Below are 23,408 nucleotides of genomic sequence, written 5' to 3'. Positions count from 1 at the left end.
GAAGGAAAATTCCAGTAGATTCTCCTATAAAACCATCCAGGGTTAAAAAATCTTTGCCTGTGCAGATCGTTATCCTAATTGGCTCAGATCAGTAAACAAAAGTCTTCTGAAGCACTTCTGACTACACTGAGGAAAGCCAGGATTGGTTGTTTGCTTTGGGGCAGAAGGAAGTGGCTACCAGGGAACACACCAGAGGGAAGGATGATGCCTGCAGGCTGTGATCAGTTTGCAAAGCATTTTGAGGTTAATTGATTCAGAGTTGCTCCTCCTTGGACTCCACATTAATTAACAGGGGTGATGGACATTTCTTGAGGTTTCTGGCCACCCGGTTCATATGGATACCTTCCTATTAGTGCAACCTGAGGATGTAGTCATGGAAACGTCAGACTCACCACCTGTGGACTTGATCCAATCCTGTCTTGCCTTGTAAAATCTGCCGCAGGAGGATTGAGACAAACTGTTATTGCATTTAAACAGAAGAATCAGTGCTGTTGGCTTTAACAAACCATTATGGGAGTACCATATGGCCTGATTTTAAAAAAAAATCTGTTGATCTAAGAGATGTGGGTAATTATCAGCCAGTCGCTATCCATTTTTATCCTGCCCTTCCTTTGAGCAGCCCTGCATGCCTTTTTCTCGTTCGCCCGAGCCCAGCGCAGCCTTGGCTTGGCTCAGCACTGGAGGAGGAACGATGGGGTCCAGCTGAGATCTGGGCCTGTTTATTTGCACAAAGTGGAAAACAGGAGAGTATAAGAAGAGCTCCTCCAATCATGTACTGCTTCAAGGAAGGATGCAACACCTGCTGGACACTGCCTGCTTAAATATACCATGGTTTTAGCCCTACACTGTTGCCTGAGTAAAGGACACCAGTATGTTTGGTGTTTAATTATGTGGTTGTGGGGTGCAAAATGCCTGCTGAATTTACTATTGAGGGCGATCATGTTGATGCTGGAATTCTCTAGGGAAGCCATGACCTTTAGGGATAGGAAAGTAGGAAAGTATTAGCAAAGGCGATCAGTATCAAGCAACAATGCTTGCTGTTTGTCTCACCTCTCTAGCATTCCACCTGCCAACAGTGGGACCACTTCCGCCTCCCCCCGCTACACTAATACTATGCAATACTAGAACGGTTAGGAACAAGATTACATGCATTGCTGGGACATTAGAAGAAGAGGAAATTGATGTGACTTGCCTACCAGAGACAGGGCTACAAGAAAATGACATGGTATGTCTGTCCCAACTAACTCCCCTTGACTATGCGATCCTACACTAACCTCACTATGGTAGTCGGGGAGGAGGGGTTAAAATCCTCCGTAAGTCCTTCAACTTTCGTAGACTCCCAGTACAAGCTATAGCTGGTATTGACTGCATGTTCCTGTCTCTGAGAATTAAAGACAGATTGGGTATCCTTCTTGTGTACAGACCACATAGCTCCCCCATAAGCACCCTTTCTGAGTTGGCAGAGCTGCTAGTGGATATGGTATTGGAGACACCCAGACTTATAGTTCTGGGGGACTTCACCATCCATACTGCTGAAAGCAAAAGTGAATATGGCCCCAACACCCTGCAAAATAGGGGGTCCAGTTAAAATGATTCTTCTAGATTCCAAAAGGCCTTGGAGGATTTTAGAATTCCAGACACATGCTCCATAGTAGGTGCTGTAGGAGTGTGGGATGTGAAGCTCCTTGAAGCTATTGACCCCATTGCTCCTTGTCAACCTCTCTGGCTCTTGGAATGGAAGCCAGCCCCATGGTTTACCAAAGAGGGTTGGAAGGCGTCTAGAGAGAGGATGGCAGAAAACTCGCATGGAAGCAGAGCATGCTACAGAACCCACTGGAGAACCTGTAAAGTAGAAATGAACACGACAAAAAAAATGTTATTTCTTAGCAACCATTGCTTCGGCTAGTTCACAACCATCCCCATTGTTTAAGATATCCAGACCTCTCCTAACCCCTAAATCTGAATCTTTACAGTCCCGAGAACAGACAATCAGCTGCGAGGCCTTTGCTAATTTTTTTGCTGATAAAACAGTATGCAATGCTGATAAGATGGAAGAAATGCTTAATGCACCATCTGGCTTACATTTGGACTGCTTGAACCAATTAACAGGATCCTGACATCTATGAAAGCCACTACTTGTGTACTCAATCCTTGCCCATCTTGGCTGTAAAAATCACGTAAGGACCATATAAGAGAGCCACTGAGGTCTATTGTAAATCCAGGTCCCCACAGGATGCAGTAGAAGTCTTGGATCGCTGCCTGACAGCTGTGGTGAAATGGCTGAAAACAAACAAATTGAAATGGAAACCAGATAAGAAAGAAGTGATGCTTATTGGAATAGCCGAGATCTTGAAGGACATTGTACTCCCCACTTTCGATGGAATTTGTCTGACCCTTGCAGACTCAATTAAGAGCCTAGGGGTTATTACTGGATCCAGTGCTACTACTAGAAAAACAAGTTAAGGCAGCCACAAAAAAAATGCTTTCTACAATCTTGCTGTAGCCTGGAAGATGGCTTCTCACCTTGACATGGCCGACCTGACCACCTGGATCCATGCTATGGTAACATCAAGACTTGTCTATTGTAATGCACTATACGTAGGTCTCCCATCTAAGTTAACTAGGATACGCCAATTGGTGCAAAACGCCGCAGTGTGACTGTTATCAGGAGCGAGCAGGAGCATGAACATCACCCCCATTCTGCAGTCACTCCATTGGCTACCTATCAGTTACCATGCTCAGTTCAAGGTATTGGTTATCACATACAAAGCTCTTCATGGCCTCCTTGGTCCAGCATATTTATTGGACCACCTTCATCCCTACGTTTCAATTTCGCTCATCTAAACAGGGTCTCCTGCAGGTGCCACCCTGCATATGGGTGAAATCATATGTGGGCTTTCTTTGTGGTGGCCCCTACCCTGTGGAACGGCCTGCCTGAGGAGGTCAGGAAAGCCCCCACTCTCCTAGCTTTCCACAAACGATGCAAAACTGAATTATTAAAAAAGGCTGTTAACCTTTTGAATTGTCAGAAGGGTATTTGATCAGGCAGTCAGCTTCAACAGGGTCAGCTGGTAGGACTTAAATGTTTTCCAAGCTCTGAGCAATGAGCTGATAACCTGGTGGAGGCGTGCATACGAGTCAATTTCTATACTGAAAATATTAGAATAAGAGAGTCCGTAACGTCAGCTATGGTTGGAAGAATCAAATGGGATTTAAGTAATTTCCCAAGTAATTTCCCCTAAAGAGCCTCACAAGGCTGCAGTTTCCTGTGTTGGACAAGCATATAACAAATACCCATGTAGTGTTGTTTTGGGTAAGAAAAACAGGAGGGAGGAAGGCTTTTCCTTATAGCCATGCCATAGTTGTAATCCACTTAGGGAGCTCGTACACCAGCTATTTAAAATGACAGGTCTCCAGAAGAGTCACAAAATTTGGCACTATCTGATTATTCTGGAAGGCCTTTGAAAGCACTTAAGTATTTTGCTCACATTGAGGTCTTTTAGAAGCTGTTGTGTTGAAGCTTTTCAATCAGATTTGTGACAAGTATTTATTACTGATTCTGTACGTGGAAATTTTTTTAATTAAGATGGTGATGCCTGTTTATTGCAAGCTACTGCATTTTCTTGAGAGGTGGAATATACATATCCTAAATAAATAAATATTGATACAGACCTGTAAATAACCACTCACCTGGTCATGTGTAGTGAGCTAGGATTGTTTCTAGACAACCAAGGGGGAAAAAAACCTTGTGAAACTGGAAGGGAGGTCAGGGTAGATGAATGACAGTTCCTCTCAGGCCATGAATAAAATTGCTGCAAATAACTGTAGCATGCATGTTTGAGTAGGCTGGCCTGTCAAAAATTCTGCAAGATACTGACTGTTGCAGATTTATTTATCTTATCTACAGGTAGGGAAAGTAAGGTAGTCCCCTGTGCAAGCACCGAGTCATTACTGACCCATGGGGGGACGTCGCAGCACAATGTTTTCTTGGCCCTTTTTACAGGGTAGTTTGCCATTGCCTTCCCCAGTCATCTACACTTTACCCCCAGGAATCTGGATACTCATTTTACCGACCTTGAAAAGATGGAAGGCTGAGTCAACCTTGAGCCGGATACCTGAACCCTGCTTCTGCCAGGATCAAACTCCGGTCATGAGCAGAGCTTGGGCTGCAGTACTGCAGCTTTACCACTCTGTGCCACATCCAATAAACAAAGCAATAGGATCTGGATTGTAGAAATCTTGGAACCAGCCAGAAATCTGAAACAAAACACAGGTATTAACATGACAGCTAAACAATGCAAAAATTATATACAGCGTATACATAGTGACGTATACATAGTATGTCACTAAACCTTTACCCAAGTATCTCTCAGAACCATTTCGTTGCTGCACAGCCTAGTTATCTGTATGGAAAACCTTTCAGTTTTGCATAGCTTGCAGAAGTCCAGGGGAGTGGGAGCCTTCCTGAGTTCATTAGGCAAGCCATTTCACAAGATGGGGGCCTCAATAGAGAATGCATATGTACAGGCCCATTTGCAGGTTGGCACCTGCAGAAGAAGCTGCTCAGATGAATAAAGCGGTTGTGGTGGAGCATGGGGGACAGGTGGCCCACAGATATGAGGGGGCAAGGCCATGAAGGGCTTTGTAAGTGATAGCCAATACTTTGAATTGAGCCTGGTACCTGATGGGAAACCAATGGAGTGACTGCAGAATGGGAGTAATATGCCTAGCTCCCAATGATAGCCAAGCTGCAGTATTCTGTAACAACTGAAAGTCTCTGAATTGACTTTGAGGGGAGATCTATATACAGTAGGCTAGTCTTGATGTTACTGTGACATGGATCCAGGTGGCCAGATCAGCAGGGGAGTTAGAAGAAGGCTTTTTATGCAGCTGCATTAACTTGCTTTTCTAGCAGTAATGTTGGATCTAGTATAACCCCATGGCTCTTAACCAAGTCCACAAGGATCAGCTGAACCCCAAGTACAACAACAACAACGCCTTTATTGGCGTATCTCAGGTTATCAATACAGTACACAAATATAAAAATAACAAAGGTAATTTGAGTATAAACAGATGTTTTTCAATCGATCCTTGATTACCAGACTTAAAAATAAGGCTACCTTTTCAGTTATTTCAGATGACGAAGATGGCACACCATTAAGGCCTCCGAATGACCCAGCATATTAAGTAAAATTGGAACCCCAGGTAAAACTTGATAGCATGTTATGGTGTATGGAAAATGGCACCAGCATGCTTGACATAATGCCCAGAATTCTCTGCTTCAGTTTTGCCACGTAATGAAGTATCTGTGTCATCTGTTCATTGATCTTTGGGGGAATATGGTTATAATCCTAATTTTTAGGTCAGAAATACCAGCCAATTATTCCATCCCCACCCTCCAATCAATGCCAAAGATTTTGTCAGAGGAGAAGGCATTTAAGACAGGAATGTGGTCTCTCAGGCTTTCAACAGAGTATTTAAGATGATGCTGAAGATTGTCTTTCACAGAATCCAGCTAAGTTGAAATTTGGTATATTCGGTAGAACAAAGGAGATTCTTGGTGAGGTACCCTTTTTGTCTTTTTTTTTTGCAGAATTTGTAATGTTCCCTGTTGATTAACTGGTAATTAAAGCAGTATTAGAGATGAATAAATCACAGTTAACCTTTTTGAGTCAAGTATTTTTTTTAAAAAAACCCAGAGGGTGGAAGGGTTCTTAAGGGATGTCCGCTTTCATTCTTACAAGGCTTTTGTGTTCTTAACAGCCACATGAAAAGGAGAAATTCAGCAGGTGAAGTTGTTTCCATCCCTTCAGGTGAGGTTATTTCCATCCTTTCATTGTTGCTGTGTTGAGAAATGCAGGCCCCACTGAATTGCAGCTTGTCGCATGCCAGTTAAAGTCACGGGAGCCTTGCCAGGAAAAAAAAAATCTTGGCAATCCGAAGAATGCTTTACAAATGAGGAGAGCGCTCTAAACAATACATTCAAGAGAGTGCTGCAAAATTGGCTGGATATGCAATGTTCCAGTACAGGAGATGTTGGGGGATGGGATTTTATATATGTGCAGTATCTGAGCAAATCAAGTATTTAATTGTGCATGGGAAGAGGGCTTCTTTAATGGGGCAAAACAGTACACAATAACAAATAACAAAAAGAACCAGAGTGGTCAGAGCATTGGACTAGAATAGAATTTGGGAGACCCTAGTTCGAATCCTCATTCTGCCAAGGTGGGTCACCTTGCTGTGTGACCTTGGGCCAGTCAAACTCTCTCAGCCTAATCTGTCTCACAGGGTGGTTGTGATAATGAAATGGGGGCAAGCTAGGCATGCCACCCAGATCTCTTCGGAGAAAAATGTGTGTGTGTGGGGGGGGGTTGTATACAATTCCTGCAAGTCTGGTGAACTGCAACTGGACATCACCCTTTATTTACTGTAGCCTGGTCTTTAGAAGTCCTGCATAGCTCCCAGCAGAACAGAATAGTTGTTGCCTTCCACAACAAAAGATCGCAAAAAGATCTGATTGTAACTTTTCCTTTTTAAAAAATTCTATTTCATAGGAATTTTTTTGGGTGATTTTTAGCTGATAGCTTCCTTTCTGGGGCTCTTCCTAGTCCGTGCTCTGTTTTTAGGACTGAACAAAACTTGGTAACATGCAGGGCAGGGGTAGTCGCTAGGAATATTTTTCATTACTCAGAAATAGCTCTCATTAAAGTAGCGGTTGCCAGCCTTTAACTACAGGCCATTAGAACAGAACATTTCAGTGGTTCAGTGGCACCTAAATTTGCTAGAGAGACCTGCTTTTTATTCTACACGACTTTTCCTCCTCCCCAACTTAAAATGCAAGAATCTCACATCAGTAACAATTGGATGAGTTTTCATGTTCAGTGTGACTGAGCAACAAGCCACATTTCATGGCCACTCTGCACAACTCTGCAGATGCGAACTGAGGTCCAGCCTCGCATAACCTCAGCAGTACATCCTGCTTCTCCTGGCCTGCTGTTAACTTCCAACGGACTTTTGAGCCCTGAACCAAGGGGCACCGGTACAGCTGGCTATCTTGCATTTAGGGCACAGACCAACAAAGGGCTAATATGACAGCGGGGCGGGGGGAGACACACCACAAAGCAGGTCAGGTCATACGCATCATCGTACAGGGGGGAAATATATATTGCAAATATAATGCATTTCTGAAACGCTTGATAAGCAGAGCTGTTCGGAGCTGGCCACGGGAGAGTTGAGCTTGCTTCCCTGAGCAATCCGATGCTTCTTCCGAATGACTGTGCAGTTCGGGAAGGTGAGTCCGGGCAGCGCGGGGCTCCGTCCCCCTCCCCTCGGGTGATTCTTACAGCACAAGTCTCCGTTGCACCGCCCAGCCACGGCAGCAGGGGGGCGCGCGTGTGCCAGGCGCTGCGCCGTGCTGGCGCCGCTCTGGAATGCCCATATAAGGCGAAGCGAGGCTGCGGGCGGGGAGGCGCTGTAGCGCTGGGCTCGCACGATGCCTTATTTGGAAGCGAGCGGAGAGGGAAGCGCGGCCGGGGGCGGGGAGCGGAGGCAGCAACGTGCGTGTGTGTGTCACCGGGGAGGAGGGGAGACTCGGGTTGTGTGCGCCAGACTGCACAATCTGTCTTTGTCCTGCGGGTGCATCTTGCTCAGCCGAATCGCATGCAGTCATGCATCAATCGGAGCTGAATTTTGCCCCCAACACACACCGCCGCCGCACCTCGCCCTGCACACGCGTTCCTAGAAGCTGGGAAAGGGTGCACCATGCTCTCCCGGAGCGTTTGAGCGAACGCGCAGCCTTCCTACCGCCTCCTGCTTGGTGCATTTTGCAAAATGCTGCAGCGTGCCAGTATCAAAGGGATTTCTTTGTAACGTCCCCCTCCCCCACTGCCATTGATCGAAAAAAGATTTGCGCCCCTCGCCGACTTCAGGCGAGGAGAACAGAATGAACATTGCGAAACGATGAGCACGTGCACCAAGCCCTCCCCCTCCCCCGTTAAGCAATATTATGCCAGACCAGGCCAAAGCTGTAATTCTCATAGCAGTGCAAAGTTCGGGTCCAGTAGCACCTTAAAGACCAACTACATTTCCAGAGTATAAACTTTCGAGAGTCTGAGCACCTGTCATCAGATACATGGAGTGGAATGTGACAAAAGAAGTTTCTCAAAAACTCATACCCTGGAAATGTAGTTGGTCTTTAAGGTGCTACTGGACCCAAATCTTGCTTTTCTGCTACTGGCCAACACGGCTACCCCCCTGAAACTATCACATAGTAGCGGTGCCCTGTGAAAAGCTCTCAAGCTGGACATGAATACAACAGCATCCTTTGGTGGTGCTCAGAGGTGAACTGCCTCTGAAGAAGGAGGTGTGGTTGAGTGCGGCTGTCTTCTGGCAAGCCCTTTCACAGGCATTCCACACATGAGATGAACAGAGATGGTTTGCCCCCAGGAGAGAATTCCAGATGGGTAGCAGTGTTGGTCTGTAGGAGCATTAAAGAGGAGCCCAAGTGTTAGGGGTGACTCTGGAACGCAGGGCTGAGGCCTGCCTACAGAACCAAACCACATCCATTGCCCCTGTTGTGTAAGTTCATCCTGCAAAGTCAGCAGGAGACACTTGACTTAAATAAACGAGACAACAGGAATGTGTGTACCTGAGACCCTTATCAACAGCTCAAGGACATAGCTGTTGCAAAGAATAACAGTCCAGACCCTGAACAGAGGCCAATCCTAAGGGAGCAGGGCAAGAAAGGGCATATAAGAGTCTTGGCAATCCTCGTTTCAGGGTCTCCCACCTTTACCGAGATACCCAGCTCGAGCGGCTACAGTGTTTTCCCTCTCTTTGCTCCGGCAGCATCAAGGTACGCCCTAGGTATGTCTGCGTGTGCGTGTGCGTGTGTGTGCGTGTGGTGCACGCAGGCCTGAGTAAAATCCAAGCCTTGTGCATGTCTCTTGCTTCTGTACCTTCAATTTTTTGCTTGAGTGTGTACATGAACTCTTGTTTCCTTGTGAAGCAGGACAAGGTGCCCAGTATCTTCCCTGACTTGCTTGGGATAAGAACTACAGTCGCCAATCTTCAGGTGGGACCTGGAATTATAACTGGTCTCCAGCCAACAGAGATCAATTTCCCTGTAGAAAATGGCTGCTTTGGAAGGGGGACTCTATGGCATTACACCCCCCTGAGGTCCCTCCTAGGTTGCCAGGTGTCCAGTTTTCACCTAGACAGTCCTGCATTTTCTTGAATTTTACGGGGAACGGAGTAAAAATACCAGACGCATCACTCTCCATCATTTTTGTGCATGGGACACCTGGGGCCACGCCCACAGGAGCAGCAGGAGAACTCTTCGCTCTGCTACTTGCTCGTCTGCCCAGGCCACCTGCCCGGCTTCCTGCACACAGGGAGTGGCCAGTCAGCTTGCCTGTGCCCTGCCACACTGCACTGCAAATGAGCTGGCATCTGGCAAGGCTGTGGTGACCCGCCCTGCTTCCTGCGGTGGTGGCTGGGTGGACAGAGGCATGCACAAAGGAGTGTACACACAGCCAGGCCCTTGGCAAGCAGAGCCCCCTGCAAAGGCTGAGAGCAGCAACGTCACTTCCGGAAGTGATGTCATTGTGCCAGGGGTTGGGAACACACAAGCACAAAGAACTATCCTCTGTTTAGTACCAGGAGACCCCCCCTTTCCCCAGTGACCTTTGGCAACCCTAGTCCCTCCCCTCCCCAAACCCTGGCTTCCCCAGCCTTTACCCCAAGTCTCCAGGAACTTCCCAACCTCAAAATGGCAACCTTAATAGGAAGCCCAGCTCAGGTTAGGAAGCAGGGGTGGCTTGTATTAAGGCACCCCCCCCCTTTGATAGAGATAACACAGTGGTACTTAAAATGTTATTCTAGTGTGATTGGATCTTGTTTTAAACTGGTTTCTTTTTGTTACATCTTCCTCCCTCCCTCTACCTGCCTTTCTGTTTACAACATTTAATATAAATTCATGGGCCTTATGAATATACACTTCATGCATCTGATGAAGTAAGGCCCGGCTCAGAAAAGCTGATGCTGGAATAAATTTTGTTAGTCGCTAAAGTACTATTGGGCTAGAGTTTTATTTTTCTGAGCTTAGAGGCTCCACCTCTAGCTAAGAACCCTTTCACAACGCTGCCTGATCCTTTTAAAAAAGCGGTATAAATTTATGGCATAATCATAAATTATACACATAACTTGATAGAGAATGTTTAGCCTCAAAGCCAGGACTAACCAAATGACACCCTAACAGTGTCAAAAACAGTGTGCAAGCTTTCGAGTTAGAGTTCTTCACTTTTCTTCAGGCTGGATGTTACAAAAAAAAAAATAGGAAAAGAAAGCTTCAGGACGTGGGAAATTCTGATGTAGTCAGCTGTGCTAAGCAAAGGCCACTAAAAAAAACATACAGGGTTACTCAGGCAGCAGACACGGCTAACACAGTATGACTACTGTAAAAAGAATCTCAACTACATTTCCTGTTCCTGGGACAATCTTTGTACCTGAGCCCATAGTTAGTGGAGACTTTAAAAGACGATCCCCTAGATACAACACTGAAAACGAAATTGAGCCCTCAAGTCAGAATTGACTTACGGCACCCTGGTAGGATTTTCATGGCAAGAGACTAACAGAGGTGGCTTGCTATTGCCTGCCTCTGCAACCCTTGTCTTTGTTGGAGGTCTCCCATCCAATTACTAACAAAGGCCGACCCTGCTTAGTCTCTGAGATCTGATGAGATCAGGCTCTACCATCGAATGATTCTCTTGCTAAGATAAATGCCTTACTGTGACTTTCCAAGGAGCATGACAGGCAGGCATTCAACAGTTTCAGGTCGGTAGCCATGTTGGTCTGCAGCAGAACAGCAGGATTTGAGTCCAGCGGCACCTTAGAGACCAACAAGGTTTACAAGAGACAAGCTTTTGCAAAAGGAGTCTGAAGAACGGAGCTTTGACTCTCAAAAGCTGAAAACCAGTTCAGCGCATTTTATTTTTAAAAAAGAACACTGCAGTGAAAACAGGTGCTGCAGTTAACGCCTGCAGGGGTCTGCCTCAAATGAAACTGGGTCTACTATCCTGTAAGTAATCAAGATCCACACCTAATCTTTAGCAAGGCAAGTCCCAAAACTTCACTGGTCTGGCCAGTTACCCAAACAGCATGCACAGTTCAGAGTTGGCAACCTCCAACTGGGGGCCGGAGATCTCCCAAAATTAAACCGATCGCCAGATGACACTGCTGAGTTCCCCTGGAGAAAATGGCTGCTTTGGGAGGGTGGACTCTATGGCATTATAACTTGATGTGGTGCCTCCTCTTTCCTCCCCAGACTCCACTCCCAAACCTCCCAAGAATTTCTCAGCCTGGAGTTGGCAACCCCATTTATACTCCACATTTCTCTCCTATGGTGACCCAAAGCAGTTTACATTTTCCTCTTATCCTCACAACAACCCTGTGAGGTAAGATGGGTTAAGAGAGCATGACAGGCCCAAGGTCACCCAATTAGCTTCCATGGCAGAGTGGGGATTCAAACCTTGGCCTCCCGGGTCATAGTCTGATGTTCTAACTACTACAGAACACTGTCCCTAATGTAGAAGCTGACTTATTTGAATTGAAAAGGATTATATCCCTCATCAAAAGCCACATATCCAAATGAGACAGGCATTTCAACTATACTGCCTGTTCTTACAAAGATGTTTCTTATTTCCCTACTTTTTATAAGAGGGGATTTTATAGCAATTTGCAGCAACATTTTGTCATTAGAATTTTAGAGTGCTTCCCATCTGAAAGGCACACTGGCTTAGAGGCACCCAGCTCAAGCTAGCATGGTTTTTAAAAACAAAATAAAAGGCGTCTACTGTGTTTCCCTGTATTTGTTCTACACAATTTCCACTCCACCCTAGGAGAGATGTTCAAGAGGAAAGTCTAGCTTTTAGAGTCATAACATGGGGCAAATCCACATTACTCATTCTAAGTCGCATGTTCCCCGCATTCCCCACGCAATCCCGAGTGCCGGTCACATTACCTCATTAAACAGACGCATTTCATTTGCATTTCTCCCGAATATGTGGTCACAGGTTTTCAACGGGAGTTTCACGGTGGCCGTGAACGGGCCAATGCGCAATTTACGCGGTTTTTTTAAAAACCACCCCCCTTCCTGTCTCTCCGGCCGTTCTGAGAGTTCCTATTGGCTGATTCAACTTGCAAGTGCTCCGTAGTCTGCAAAAGACTGTTTTTGACTTTATAGCATTGGATTTATTGATTATGCTGTTTCTGAATCAAATCTGGTAGTTTGAAAAATCATTTTGGGGTGAATCCATCCTCAGAACGGACTCGCGAAACTTCCTTTTTAACTGTTTTTTATTTTTTTTATTTTATATTACTGTAATATCGAAATTACGAAATATCGAAATAATGACACTCCAAGGAAGTGAAACTTCAGTAAAATTCAGGCACTGAACTGTCAGTGGGGGAAAGAGAGGCATCATTATCTTCAATGATGTTTCTTTATAAGGCAAGATCGAAATAACGGAAAAGTGCGCTCAAAAAAATAAAAAAAAATGGGCGGGAAAAAAGGTCCCGCCCAAAAAAGCGGTTTTCGAGCGGCCGTGTGACCGGAGGGACGCGCTAGAAAGACGGATTGGAAGCAGGAATGTGAACGAAGAGGAAAAAATCGCAGATTGGAGGCAAACAGAAGATATCCGAGAAACATGCGGGTAATGGGTGAATGTGGATTTGACCAAGGACTACATTTCCCATGATCACCTACAGTGGAATCCTAAGCAGGGTTACTTAGACTGGAGTAACTCTGCTTAGGATTTCACTATTAGAGAAGCAGCTTATCAATCAGACCTTCACTGCAATACAATTGTGCCCTGGGCTGCCTCCCTCATTGTGCCCACAGTAACTGAACAGAGCTGCTATTAATTGTTCTTATACAACCCTTGTGCTCTAGTTTTCTCCTTTTCCACCTGATTGGACCAGAAATGAACTTGTCATGTATAAAACCCAATCAGGATATTCCGAAGACATCCCCACTCTCTTATAAGCACCAGCCTGGAATGTATATGTGTTGGTAGTGGAAGGGGGAAGTTAAGCAACATAACTTCTTTTTGAAACACAAAAAGGAACCAGGTATCTGAAATATTCATGTAATAATACATAATTGATTTTAAAATTATCTAATCCTCAAGATATTTATGTTAAAAATAAAGTTGGTTCGGGGAAGGAGAAGGAGTATTAGATAGGATTGCCAACTCTAGTCCGGACCTTGGAATAAGGTGCAACTTTTCCCCTGGCAGTGCTCCTCTGTCTTTCCCCAAGCAAGGACCAGATTTAACAAGTGAATCTTGTCCAAAATATTTTTTTTTCTGGCAGATTGCTGCTAATTGTGGTCTAAGCTTAGATGGCCTAGTTGAGTCTACAATCCCCCCCCCCACATACACACACTGGTTCACATGACTTTGGGCCAGTCACTCTTAGCCTAGCCTACCTCATAAGGTGGTGGTTATGAGGATAAAATGGAGACGGGGAGAACAATGTTATAAACCGCTTAGGGTCCCCATGAGGGAGATAAGCGGGTTTTCAATAGCTAAGTGCCACAACACTGATTTTCAGGGAAGGTTCATGTATCTTAATGGTCAGACAACTATTTTTGCATGTCCCTTTAGACTCATGTCCTTCCTCTCCTCCAGGATACATAGCAACAACCCTCTTTGGTATTTGTGTAGGACTTTCAAGACCAATATGGCTGGTTGGGAAGCATCTTCTATTGAAAAGGGGGGAAAGGCAGTCGTCCCTTACAGCCTGCCCAAAGCACAATAGTTGCACCTGAACTTGCATTTTGGATATGGGTAGCCACAGTTGCATGAGCAGCTTAATGAAAAAAACAAAAACAGAGCTGAAATGTTTCCTAGATTGGAGATTTTGTTCCCACGCCTTTATCAATCGCAATGCCAGACGGAAATCCGGCTTTCTCTCATCATCAATATGCAGGTGAAGAGACCAGAAATAAGGAGGCAGGCTATTTTGGCATGAGAGGTTCTGCATTCTGCCCCAAACCAGTTTTTTTCCAACAACCCGCAGAATGTTGTCCACTACCATCACCAGACTCCATCCCCTGATGTGAGGTTCTACCCCTGCCCCAGCTTTGATCCTGAGCCTGAGATGCCCTAAGCTGGCCTGAAGTCAGCTATTATCAAGCTTCCCAACCCCATCCATAATAATGCTGACCTACTTTGCAGGGCTGTTGTAATGATTATGGAGTTATGCATCAAAGGACTGTGTGCATGCTAAGTAATGAGTGTCTCCTCTAGTCTTTGCTAGGGCTTGTTTTGAGTTGCTCATAGAAATCACCCTTCCCCAAGTAATTTCTCTGGACGTTACTTACAGGCACACACAGCCGAAGCAGAGGCTGAGGAACATAGCCCCCACAGCATCATGGTGAGTCCCAGAGCCTTTGTCCTCACTTCCTCCTCCCCCAAACTCATCTCCTATCCCATGGGGTGGGGCAGCATTCTAAGTATTTCAAGAACAAGCCAGCCTCTGTTAATTAGTGAGTGGCAGGACAAGGTACCAGTTGCATCCTCTGCCTCAAGATCCATATAACTTTGGGCCACCTTGGAGGATGGTCTCCAGGAAGACAACCCTTTTCTCTGCCCTTGGTGTTTCTCCAGTGGGTGTCTAATTTGTGGGATTGGGTACCCAAGGTAGCACCATGCTACTTGGATCCTTTCCTCCCATTCACCATTTCTGATGGCAGGCGGGTGCTGCTATGACCGTCTCGGATGAAGTCATCAGAGCCTATGAGGACATGAAGGTGCGTGAAGGAGCCACTCCAGAAGAGGCCCAGCAGCGCAAGAAAGCAGTGCTATTTCGTGTAAACAAGGACAACAGCCAGGTGATTGTGGATGAGGGCAAGGTCATCTTAGTAGGGACAGCCGGCGATGACCCCTACCAACGCTTCATCGATCTACTTCCAGACGGCGAGTGTCGCTTTGCAGTCTACTGTGCTTCCGTCACCACCGCTGATGTGGGGGACAAGGAGGGCAATGTCTTCATCACCTGGTAAGGGTCCACAATGCCTCCAAGCCCAGCCATTGAATATACAAGGGTGTGATTCGGTACAAGAAGCGTGTGGGACTGAGTGGGGAGACTTAGCTTTCATTCAAGAAGAAGCAGCCCATTTTAGCCCTCGTGGCTATGTTTGAACAAGTGTAGCTATGGCTACAGAAAGAGCTGTGTAAGATTTGTAAAGGGCTTCAGTGTGTTGGCAGGCCTCCTCCGTGTTCTTTTCTATGATTAGCAAAAGAACAAATTATGTAGAGTGAGTTAAAAACAGGAGAAAGGTTTAATGTGTATGCAGGTAGCACAATAAAGCTTAATCTAGGCTTTTACCTCAGGACTGACCCACCTCATTCTGCTGCTAGGGTACCAACCTCCTGGTGAGGCCTAGAGATCTCCTGGAATGACAACTGATCTCCAGACTATACAGATCAGTTCCCCAAGAGAAAATGGCTGCTTTGGAGGGTGGACTACAGCATAAGAGAGGTCAGGGATTGATAAGAAACTGGGACAGGTGTGTCTGATAGGAATATAAGGGCAAGTAAAAGGAAACTGGGCCAATTCAGTCAGTGTTCACCAAGAAAATTTTGAGGAGTCTCTCAGAGGAACAAAAAAAAAGAACAGCAGCTTTAAGAAAGGCTGCAGGCAGAAAGACAAAAACCAAGTGTTTCAAGCAGGCTTACAAGTAGCTGCCCGCTTGGTCACTCGGGGCAAGCACTGATCACCTCCAAGTGATTAAGTGAGAGCTTCCTTGCGGGGAAACTGGAGCAGCCGCTCACTCTCTTCTGTAATAGAATGCTACTGGCTTCCTCAGATGGACGGGAGGCAGAGGAAACCCAAAGCACTGCCTCGGTATTGCAGGTGGGTTCAGTGGCCCAGCTATGAAGGTTTTGTTGAAGGCCTGTCACTAGGGTTGCCAGCCTCCATGTGGTGGCTGATGATCTTCCAGAAATTGCCAGAATTGCAATCGCTCTCCAGGCCGTAGAGATCAGTTTTCCTGGAGAAAGTAGCAGCTTCAGAAGGCTGACTCTATGACATTGTACCCTGCTATCCCCAAACCCCACCCGCTCCAGGCTCCTCCCCCAAAATCTCCCAAGAATTTCCCAACCTGGAGCTGGCAACCCTACCTGTCACTCAAGTCTCCAAAATGCTAAGGGAGCTGTCCACTGTCTCCCTTGACATCTCAGAGCCACCTTCTCATTTATTGCTGGTATTGGGGGCTGTCATTCTAATGTTTAACTTGCATTTCCTTCCCCACTTCACTTCTGAAACGAGGAGAGAACCAAGAAACTGTAGCATCAAAGCTAGATTTTTTAAAAAATGTATGTAAAGCTGCCACATTCAGGTACAAACTATTGCCATTATCTAGTCCAGATTGGCAATAACAACAACAACAACAACAACAACAACAACACAACATTCGATTTATATACCGCCCTTCAGGACAACTTAATGGCCACTCAGAGCGGTTTACAAAGTATGTCATTATTATCCCCACAACAAAACACCCTGTGAGGTGGGTGGGGCTGAGAGAGCTCCAGAGAGCAGTGAGGAGCCCAAGGTCACCCAGCTGGCTTCAAGTGGAGGAGTGGGGAATCAAACCCAGCTCTCCAGATTAGAATCCCGCGCTCTTAACCACTACACCAAACTGGCTCTCAATGAGGGTGGTTAGCTCTGATATGGGAAATTCCTGGAGTATTGGGGGCCATTCCTGGGAAGGATGGAATTTGGGAAGGGAAGGTATGATGCCATAGAATCTGCCCTCTGAAGCTTCTTCGTTTTATACCGAGGAACTAATCTCTGTAGTGTGAGACTAGTTGTAATTCCAGGAAGCCCCACCTGAACAACTCTACTAGCCTTTGTCAGCTCCTAGTTGTCAGACAATGTTTCAACTGGAGATGACAGGGAATGAAACGGGAATCTTCTGAATGTGCCCTCTCCCCTGAGATAGGGTTTCCAGCTGTGAGTTGGGAAATTCCTGGAGATCTGGGGGCAGAACCTGGAGATGGTGGAATTTGGAGAAGGTGGGGGGGAGAGCTCAGCAGGGCTGTGGTGCCCTACAGTCCACCTGCTAAAGCTGGAATTTTCTTCAGGAGAATTGATTTCTGTAGTCTCTGGACATCGATTTTAACCCTGAGAGAGCTCCAGGCCCCACCTGGAAGTTGGCAACCCTAGCACCTGTCCTTGAGTGGTATCGGTATGCATTGAATTCTGCTGTTATAATCGCTTAGCACTTGCCTACTCCTTAGGAGTGTTTAAAGAGCTTTGCGTCAACTATTCTGTGAAAGTTGATCTAACAAGTTAACAGCACTGAAAAGCAGGTCAGTATTATTCTATGGCATAGACTGGAGGAGGGGAAAACTATATGCTTCACTCTGAGCTCCTTGGAGAAAGGGCAGGATAAAAATATGTAAAGATTTAACTGCAGAAGTGACTCCTTGATTCCTATGTCAGCTGCATAGCCATTGTGCTGTAAGCTTGCTGCTTTCTCTCTCTCTCCCAATAGGACTCCCAAGAACGCCCCTATCAAGAGCCAGTTATTATACTCTACTATCAAGCATGTGGTTCGGAGGGAACTTGTAGGTGAGAAGTCTGTATTGGTGGTGTAGGGGGCATCTTTTCTTTGCCTTTCCCCCTTTGCATTGGAGGAAATGTGACTGCTCAGGTCAGAGTTTCTTATCTTGAACCCCCAAGAAGAATATCATAGACAAAATTCTTTAGAAGATCTACCTTATGAGGAAGAGGTGAACAGGTGATTTTTTTTAAAAAATTAAAGACTGGGAGAGTGATAATGAGACATAGGAAGCTTGTAAAATTACGGAAAGCCAGGTGAAGAAGGCATTTGGTCTCAGGTCAGCTGAGCTGCTGGGGAAACCCTGCACCCGAAGGCTGCCCTATACTGGGTCAGACCAATAGTCCAACAAGATCAGCATTGTCCTTTTTGGCAGGCAGTAGCTCTCCAGGAAGCCAGGCAGAGGTCTTTCACATTACCTACTACTGGATCCTTTTAACTGGAGATGCTAGAGACTGAATTTGGGGCCTTCTGCACACAAATATGTTCCACCACTGAGTCATGGCTCCAGCCTAAAAATCGGCCAAGGAATTGCAAAGAGTTCTGGGAAGTGTTCCCTCAGGTGCTGGTCAAGTCTATTTAGTTTTCTCCACATGTAGAGCACAGCAATATTCCTGGCGCCATGCATAGAAAGAATCCTGTGACATGACAGGCCAACTGCCTGCCTTTCAGAGAAGCTTGTCTGCCACTCCTGAATTTTGGTCACTGAGATACACAGTTCCTTCCTGCAATACAGGAAGGCCAGTGGTTTTCTTCCTTATCCTTTGGAATCCCAGAGGTGTTGAGCCCCTCTCAAGTTAGATGGTCTTTCCGTGCAGAGCAGGGTTGCCTTCTGTTGATTGATAACGCTTCTATATTTGTAAAATCCCTGCAGAGATTAAAGCTGAAATGGAAGCAACCTCACGCGAGGAGCTGGAAGATCGCCACAAGCTGGCAAAGAAGCTGGAGAGCCTAAGCACCATCATCAAGCTGGAGGGCAAAAACTTGTGAGGCCTCAGCAACGACATTTCTGGTGCTTTTGTGTTAAGGGGCAGGGTGATGTGGTGGCCCTGTGGTTATTTCTCTTTGCTTTCTTATCTTCAGTCTCTGCTTCCCTGCCCTGTACTACTCTCACATATAAGCAGCCCTCTCTTACCTTGCCACTGCTGCAGACAGTTGCCAAAGCAGATAGCATTTCACTTTTCAGTTCAGCCTCTTGACTGAACCATTCCCCAGAACTTGCCTTGTTCTTTGGCCCTTCCAATCCAGTGATGGAAATTTTCCTGGTGAAAGCCTTTATCCAAAGGTCTTGCAGTCTTAACAGTGAAATCTTAAGCAGAGTTACTCCAATCTAAGCCCACTGAAATCAGTGGGCTTAGACTGGAGTAACTCTTCTGAGGATTTCACTGTAATTCTCTCATGTAATTCCCCACCCCACATCCCCGTTCGCTGTTTGGGTGTGTTGGGGAACACATACTGAAGGGCACCTACGTTCTCAGTCTCACCTCTCCCCCCGCCAGGTTCAATCTGTCATAGCATAAACCCCTGAGAATGATTGAAAACCCCTACCTATTACCTCTCCCACCTCTTTTCGCTGCTGGTATGGTTTCCGGTTCAGGTCTCACACAGTACATAAGCTGTAACATTCTGGAGATAAGTGGGACCCAGTCTCTGGCAGAGCATATATTTTAAAAATAGCCCCTATTTTTGCATCCCTCCTTTGTCTAAAAGTTTTTGTTAGGTTTTAGTGAGTTTTTATTTTTAATAATTGGACTCTTTTGAAAGCAGCACACAATTTTGGAAAATAAAAAGGCATGTTTGTCTTCAGATACAGTAGTAGAAAGACAGTTAAAACACTTTCCTCAGATTTGGGGGTTGTATCCCTATTTTTTTTAAATCCTAATCTCCTTCCCCCAAATTAATATAAATCTCCTCACAATTCACATGGGATACCCCAACTTCAGCTAATTGAATGGGGGAAACTCTTTCCCACGTGAAATTGAATGAAAACCTGTTGACAATCTATAGTGTTATGGAACATGGGCCGTCGTCACACGGGCATCTCTTCCGTTAAATTTACAGCATATAGCGTCCTACCTGTTATCGTCACAGTAACGTTTCTTTGGGTCACCTAACGGCTCTTCGCGCCACCAGCTGTCCACACCGAAGCACTCTGTTCTGTTCTCTCTAACCGCACAGAAGCAGCTCCTCCCCCGCTTTTTTTTATTATTCTGGCGTTTAATTCCGCTATAACGGATTAACAGCATATAAACATTACGACCCTTTTGTTTTTCCAACTTTGAAATTATATAAATAGCCCTTTGCCCGCAGAAAACTCCCTGTCTGGCGTGATCCCCATCGCTGACGACTCTGCCATGGCAATTGAGTCACTTTTACTTCAGCAGAAAGTTTTCATTGTGTTATGTCGTTATGGCGTTATAAGGACATAATAAAATAAAAAAAGGGGAGTCGCAGGAAGAAATGGATTCTGGGATTGAAGGGAGGGCATAGGACGTTGCGAGGCGAAATACATCGATGTGAGGCATTCACACTGAGGCGCAAAATATCGCAACTATCAAGCAAAAAACAGCAATGAGGAAATCGCATCAGTGTTGGAATAAGGTGGGTGTTTGCCGGGAAATAGCGCCATTTTAGCGCTAAAAAAAAGCCCGTGTGACGACGGCCATGGTATACAGTACTAATCTCACCTGCATCATTCTGGAATTTTGCAGAGTCAATTTATGGCTTGGATTTTGGATGTCACAAAAATTCCATTCTCTTCTCATCTTTTGAAATAGGAGTCTGGTAGCACCTCAAAGATTAACAAAATGTATACCAGTGTAAGCTTTTGTGAGTCAGAGCTCACTTCCCCAGATGCTCTGCTTTGAGGCTCACAGCGAAGCCTTAGGCAAGCAGGGAAGAATTCAGCAATTGGAAGTATGCAGGGTGCTTTCCAAACACCTATATTCTCCCTGATCAAACGAACAGTCCAAAGCCTACACAAACTCTAAGCTGCCACCAGCTGGTTCTTTCAGACAACAAGCAGTTTATTATACTTTTTCTATAAAAGGAGAGGAAAAAAAACATTATCTGAGCTGCAAACCTTGTAACAGAGTTACAGTTGTATTAATGCAGGCAGGCAGAGTATTAAAAGAAAGTTTTTTAAAATGAGAAGAATGTCAGAATTTACATGGTACTGAAAGTGTATAAGAAATTCCAAAAAGTGGCAAAGGGTAATAAAAATGAGGAAGAAACTTAGGACCATTAACAGGAGGGGTTTCCAATCTTTTTGAATCTCTGGGCACATGAGGAATTCTGACACCATGTGGTGGGCACAGCTACAAAACTGGCTGCCACAAAATGGCTACTGCACCTTACGTTCAGTCGCACAGTGAATATCCTAGCGCTGTGGAAGCAGTTTCTGCCAAAGCAATGCTTCTAGAAATCTGCAACGCCAATCAAATCTCCAATGGCCAATCAGAAACTAGGCAAAAGCCCCACCTGACACCACCCACTTTTAAAAAACACTTGGTGGGCCCCAGTCTACAAACATCCTATTTCTCCAGCAAACAAAAGACCCAAATCTATTTAAGATTCTAGGTGGACTGAAAAACTGATTAGAAGGCAAGCATATCCTCTTAGCCAATGGGAAAAGGAATAAGGACAGCCAGTGACAAGACAAGTAAAAGAATATAATTTAAACTGAGTGCCTTTGAATGGCTGGAGCTGTCACTTTGATGGAGACAAGCTTATTGATGCCTAATGATAGTCTGGCAGGAAAGTGAAGACTTTTAGTGTATCACTTAAACTGTAAGAAGGAATTTGGGGTTAGACACAAAGGCCATTTCACAATCTCATGTTGGTAAAAAGGTTTTCTGATCATGGGAAGACTTTGGCATAGACAAAATAGAATTAGCTCAGGCCTCTTGGCAAGAACTGTCTCTTTCAAAGGGTTGACATACAGAATTCCTAGGAGGAAGATTAGAAAACAAATTCATAATTATGATATTTTCCAATCAAACCTGCAGATAAGCACGTGCAGTGCGGAGCTAAGCATGTTTGCTCGGAAGTAAGTCACATTGAGCTTAGTGGGTCTTACTCCCTAGTAATTTTAATTTGATTTATTCTACTTCATTTATCATCCAGCTTTCTCTCTCTCAAAATTATAAGACAATGTAATAAAGACCTTATGACATATATGATGAGCAGTGCAATAAAACAATAAAATGAGGACAATATAATACATTTATTTAACAATACAGTATGAAAGGGGAGGGGAATAAATATCTAATTTTTTTCACAGACAATTAAAAGCAAACGTGCTTAAGACTGCAGCCGCAATGTACTAAGCTTGTTTTTGTGCAGCAAATAGAATATCCTATTGTTGTATCCTGCTATTTCTGTATGATATAAACATTTTATGCACTGTTGTCAGTAAAGCAACAATAGTTACCAGGAATAAAGACAATTTCACAGTGCAAATATAAACCCATTTCAAATCTGTCTAGCTGTCATCCTTTCTTGCTAAGGAGTTCTGGAACTTTTAGTTCTGTTAAGAGATCTGGGTTCTAACATAGAATTCCCATCACCCTCACAAAGCTACCATTCCTAGAATTCTCTGGGGGAGGCACTGGCAGCTCAATCAATAAGTAACTGTTCGGCGGCAGAGGTTGTGTGGGTGGGTGGGCGATAAGCAAGAAGTAGCTATTTCTTGATGATGTCAGCAGCACCATTAACGGATGTCAATAAAACAATACATGTAATGCTACCTTTGTGCTCTTGTGATGAAGGCTTTCTAAGGCTGGAGCAATAGAGTGCTTCAGAATGTAGGAGCCAAGTCAGAAGGGGCAGAAGGGGAGGGTTGAAAGGGCCCCCAAAACCATGATGCTGACACCTTACTTTCAGAGTTCACATAGATGCAGGTAATGCATACATTTTCTACCAGTTCATTCATCCCAGTGGGGTAAGAACACATGAAATTGCCTTACACTGAATCAAATCATCGGTCCATCAAGGCCACTGTTGTCTACTCAGATTGGTAATGGCTCTCCAGGGTTTCAGGGAGAGGTCTTTCATACCACTTACTACCTGATCCTTTTAACTGGAGATACCTGGGATTGAACTTGAGACCTTCTGCATGCCAAGGAGATGCTCTACCACTAAGCCACAGTCCTTCTTAGCAATAAGGGACTTCTGTTCCAGTGCTGAGGCCCTAATCTGAATCATGCTCCCACACACCTGCTATTTGCAAAGGACTGAGAGCTCAGAACATGGAACTTCCATTTGGAAGTGGCTCATGTTCTTTCTGTGGTGTAGCTGGTGGTGCCACAGCCTGTGTGCGCACGGGAGAAGCGTGGTATGCAATCATGTCTGCCCTGCCTCTGTTGTCTCTGTTTTGTATTGGGCTAGCTTTGAGGAAAACAGGGCTCCTCAGGTAGCCAATCCTTTTGGGAATTAGGGTTATCAGCAACCAATCGTTTCCCCTGGATAGGAGCCAACTGCGGTTGTGTAAACATGTTACCTTTTGATTAGTGCATGCAAATGAAGGATCCTAGAGTCTGTATTCTTATTGGGGAGTTATGGAAATGGGATGGAGTTGGAGGTGTATATATCTGGCTCCCCCGGGAGCCACGTTGTTCCTTTTTGCAAATAAAGTACTATCATGAGCTGAAGTCACTGCCTGGCTGACATCACTTGAGCACTAGGCTCAATACATAATACTGGCGACAAGGATGGGATATAAGGCGGGTATGCAGCCCTGCAGACAGAGTGCTAAGAGCAAAATCACTACATGCAGGTA

The 23,408-nt window shown here is 45.2% G+C and overlaps 1 protein-coding gene across 2 annotated transcripts; it reads left to right on the top strand.

Moving 5' to 3' along the window:
* The first annotated feature begins 5,514 nt into the window (after window positions 1-5,514).
* LOC129331737 (cofilin-1-like) lies at window positions 5,515-22,093 on the top strand. Of its 2 annotated transcripts, none has more exons than XM_054982218.1 (6): window positions 5,515-5,560; window positions 5,764-5,813; window positions 14,386-14,436; window positions 14,756-15,060; window positions 17,564-17,640; window positions 18,504-22,093. In XM_054982218.1, the coding sequence occupies exons 3-6, from the start codon at window positions 14,434-14,436 to the stop codon at window positions 18,617-18,619; spliced, it is 501 nt and encodes a 166-aa protein (XP_054838193.1). In that variant the 5' UTR covers window positions 5,515-5,560; window positions 5,764-5,813; window positions 14,386-14,433; the 3' UTR covers window positions 18,620-22,093. The 2 variants fall into 2 exon arrangements, with proteins under 2 accessions (XP_054838193.1, XP_054838183.1); XM_054982208.1 differs by having other exon boundaries at window positions 5,516-5,565.
* Window positions 22,094-23,408: the final 1,315 nt, after the last annotated feature.

Source organism: Eublepharis macularius, chromosome 1 (genome assembly GCF_028583425.1).
Source record: "Eublepharis macularius isolate TG4126 chromosome 1, MPM_Emac_v1.0, whole genome shotgun sequence".
Taxonomy (NCBI): Eukaryota; Metazoa; Chordata; class Lepidosauria; order Squamata; family Eublepharidae; genus Eublepharis; species Eublepharis macularius.
Note: the sequence above shows the minus strand (reverse complement) of the source record. Positions and strands in the feature narration are given on the sequence as shown.

Bases quoted from the DNA above. Each gene is read 5' to 3' on its own strand.
- LOC129331737 (XM_054982218.1), top strand. The intron at 15,061-17,563 runs GTAAGGGTCCAC...CTCTCCCAATAG, and splicing joins GGCAATGTCTTCATCACCTG to GACTCCCAAGAACGCCCCTA. The intron at 17,641-18,503 runs GTGAGAAGTCTG...AAATCCCTGCAG, and splicing joins GGTTCGGAGGGAACTTGTAG to AGATTAAAGCTGAAATGGAA.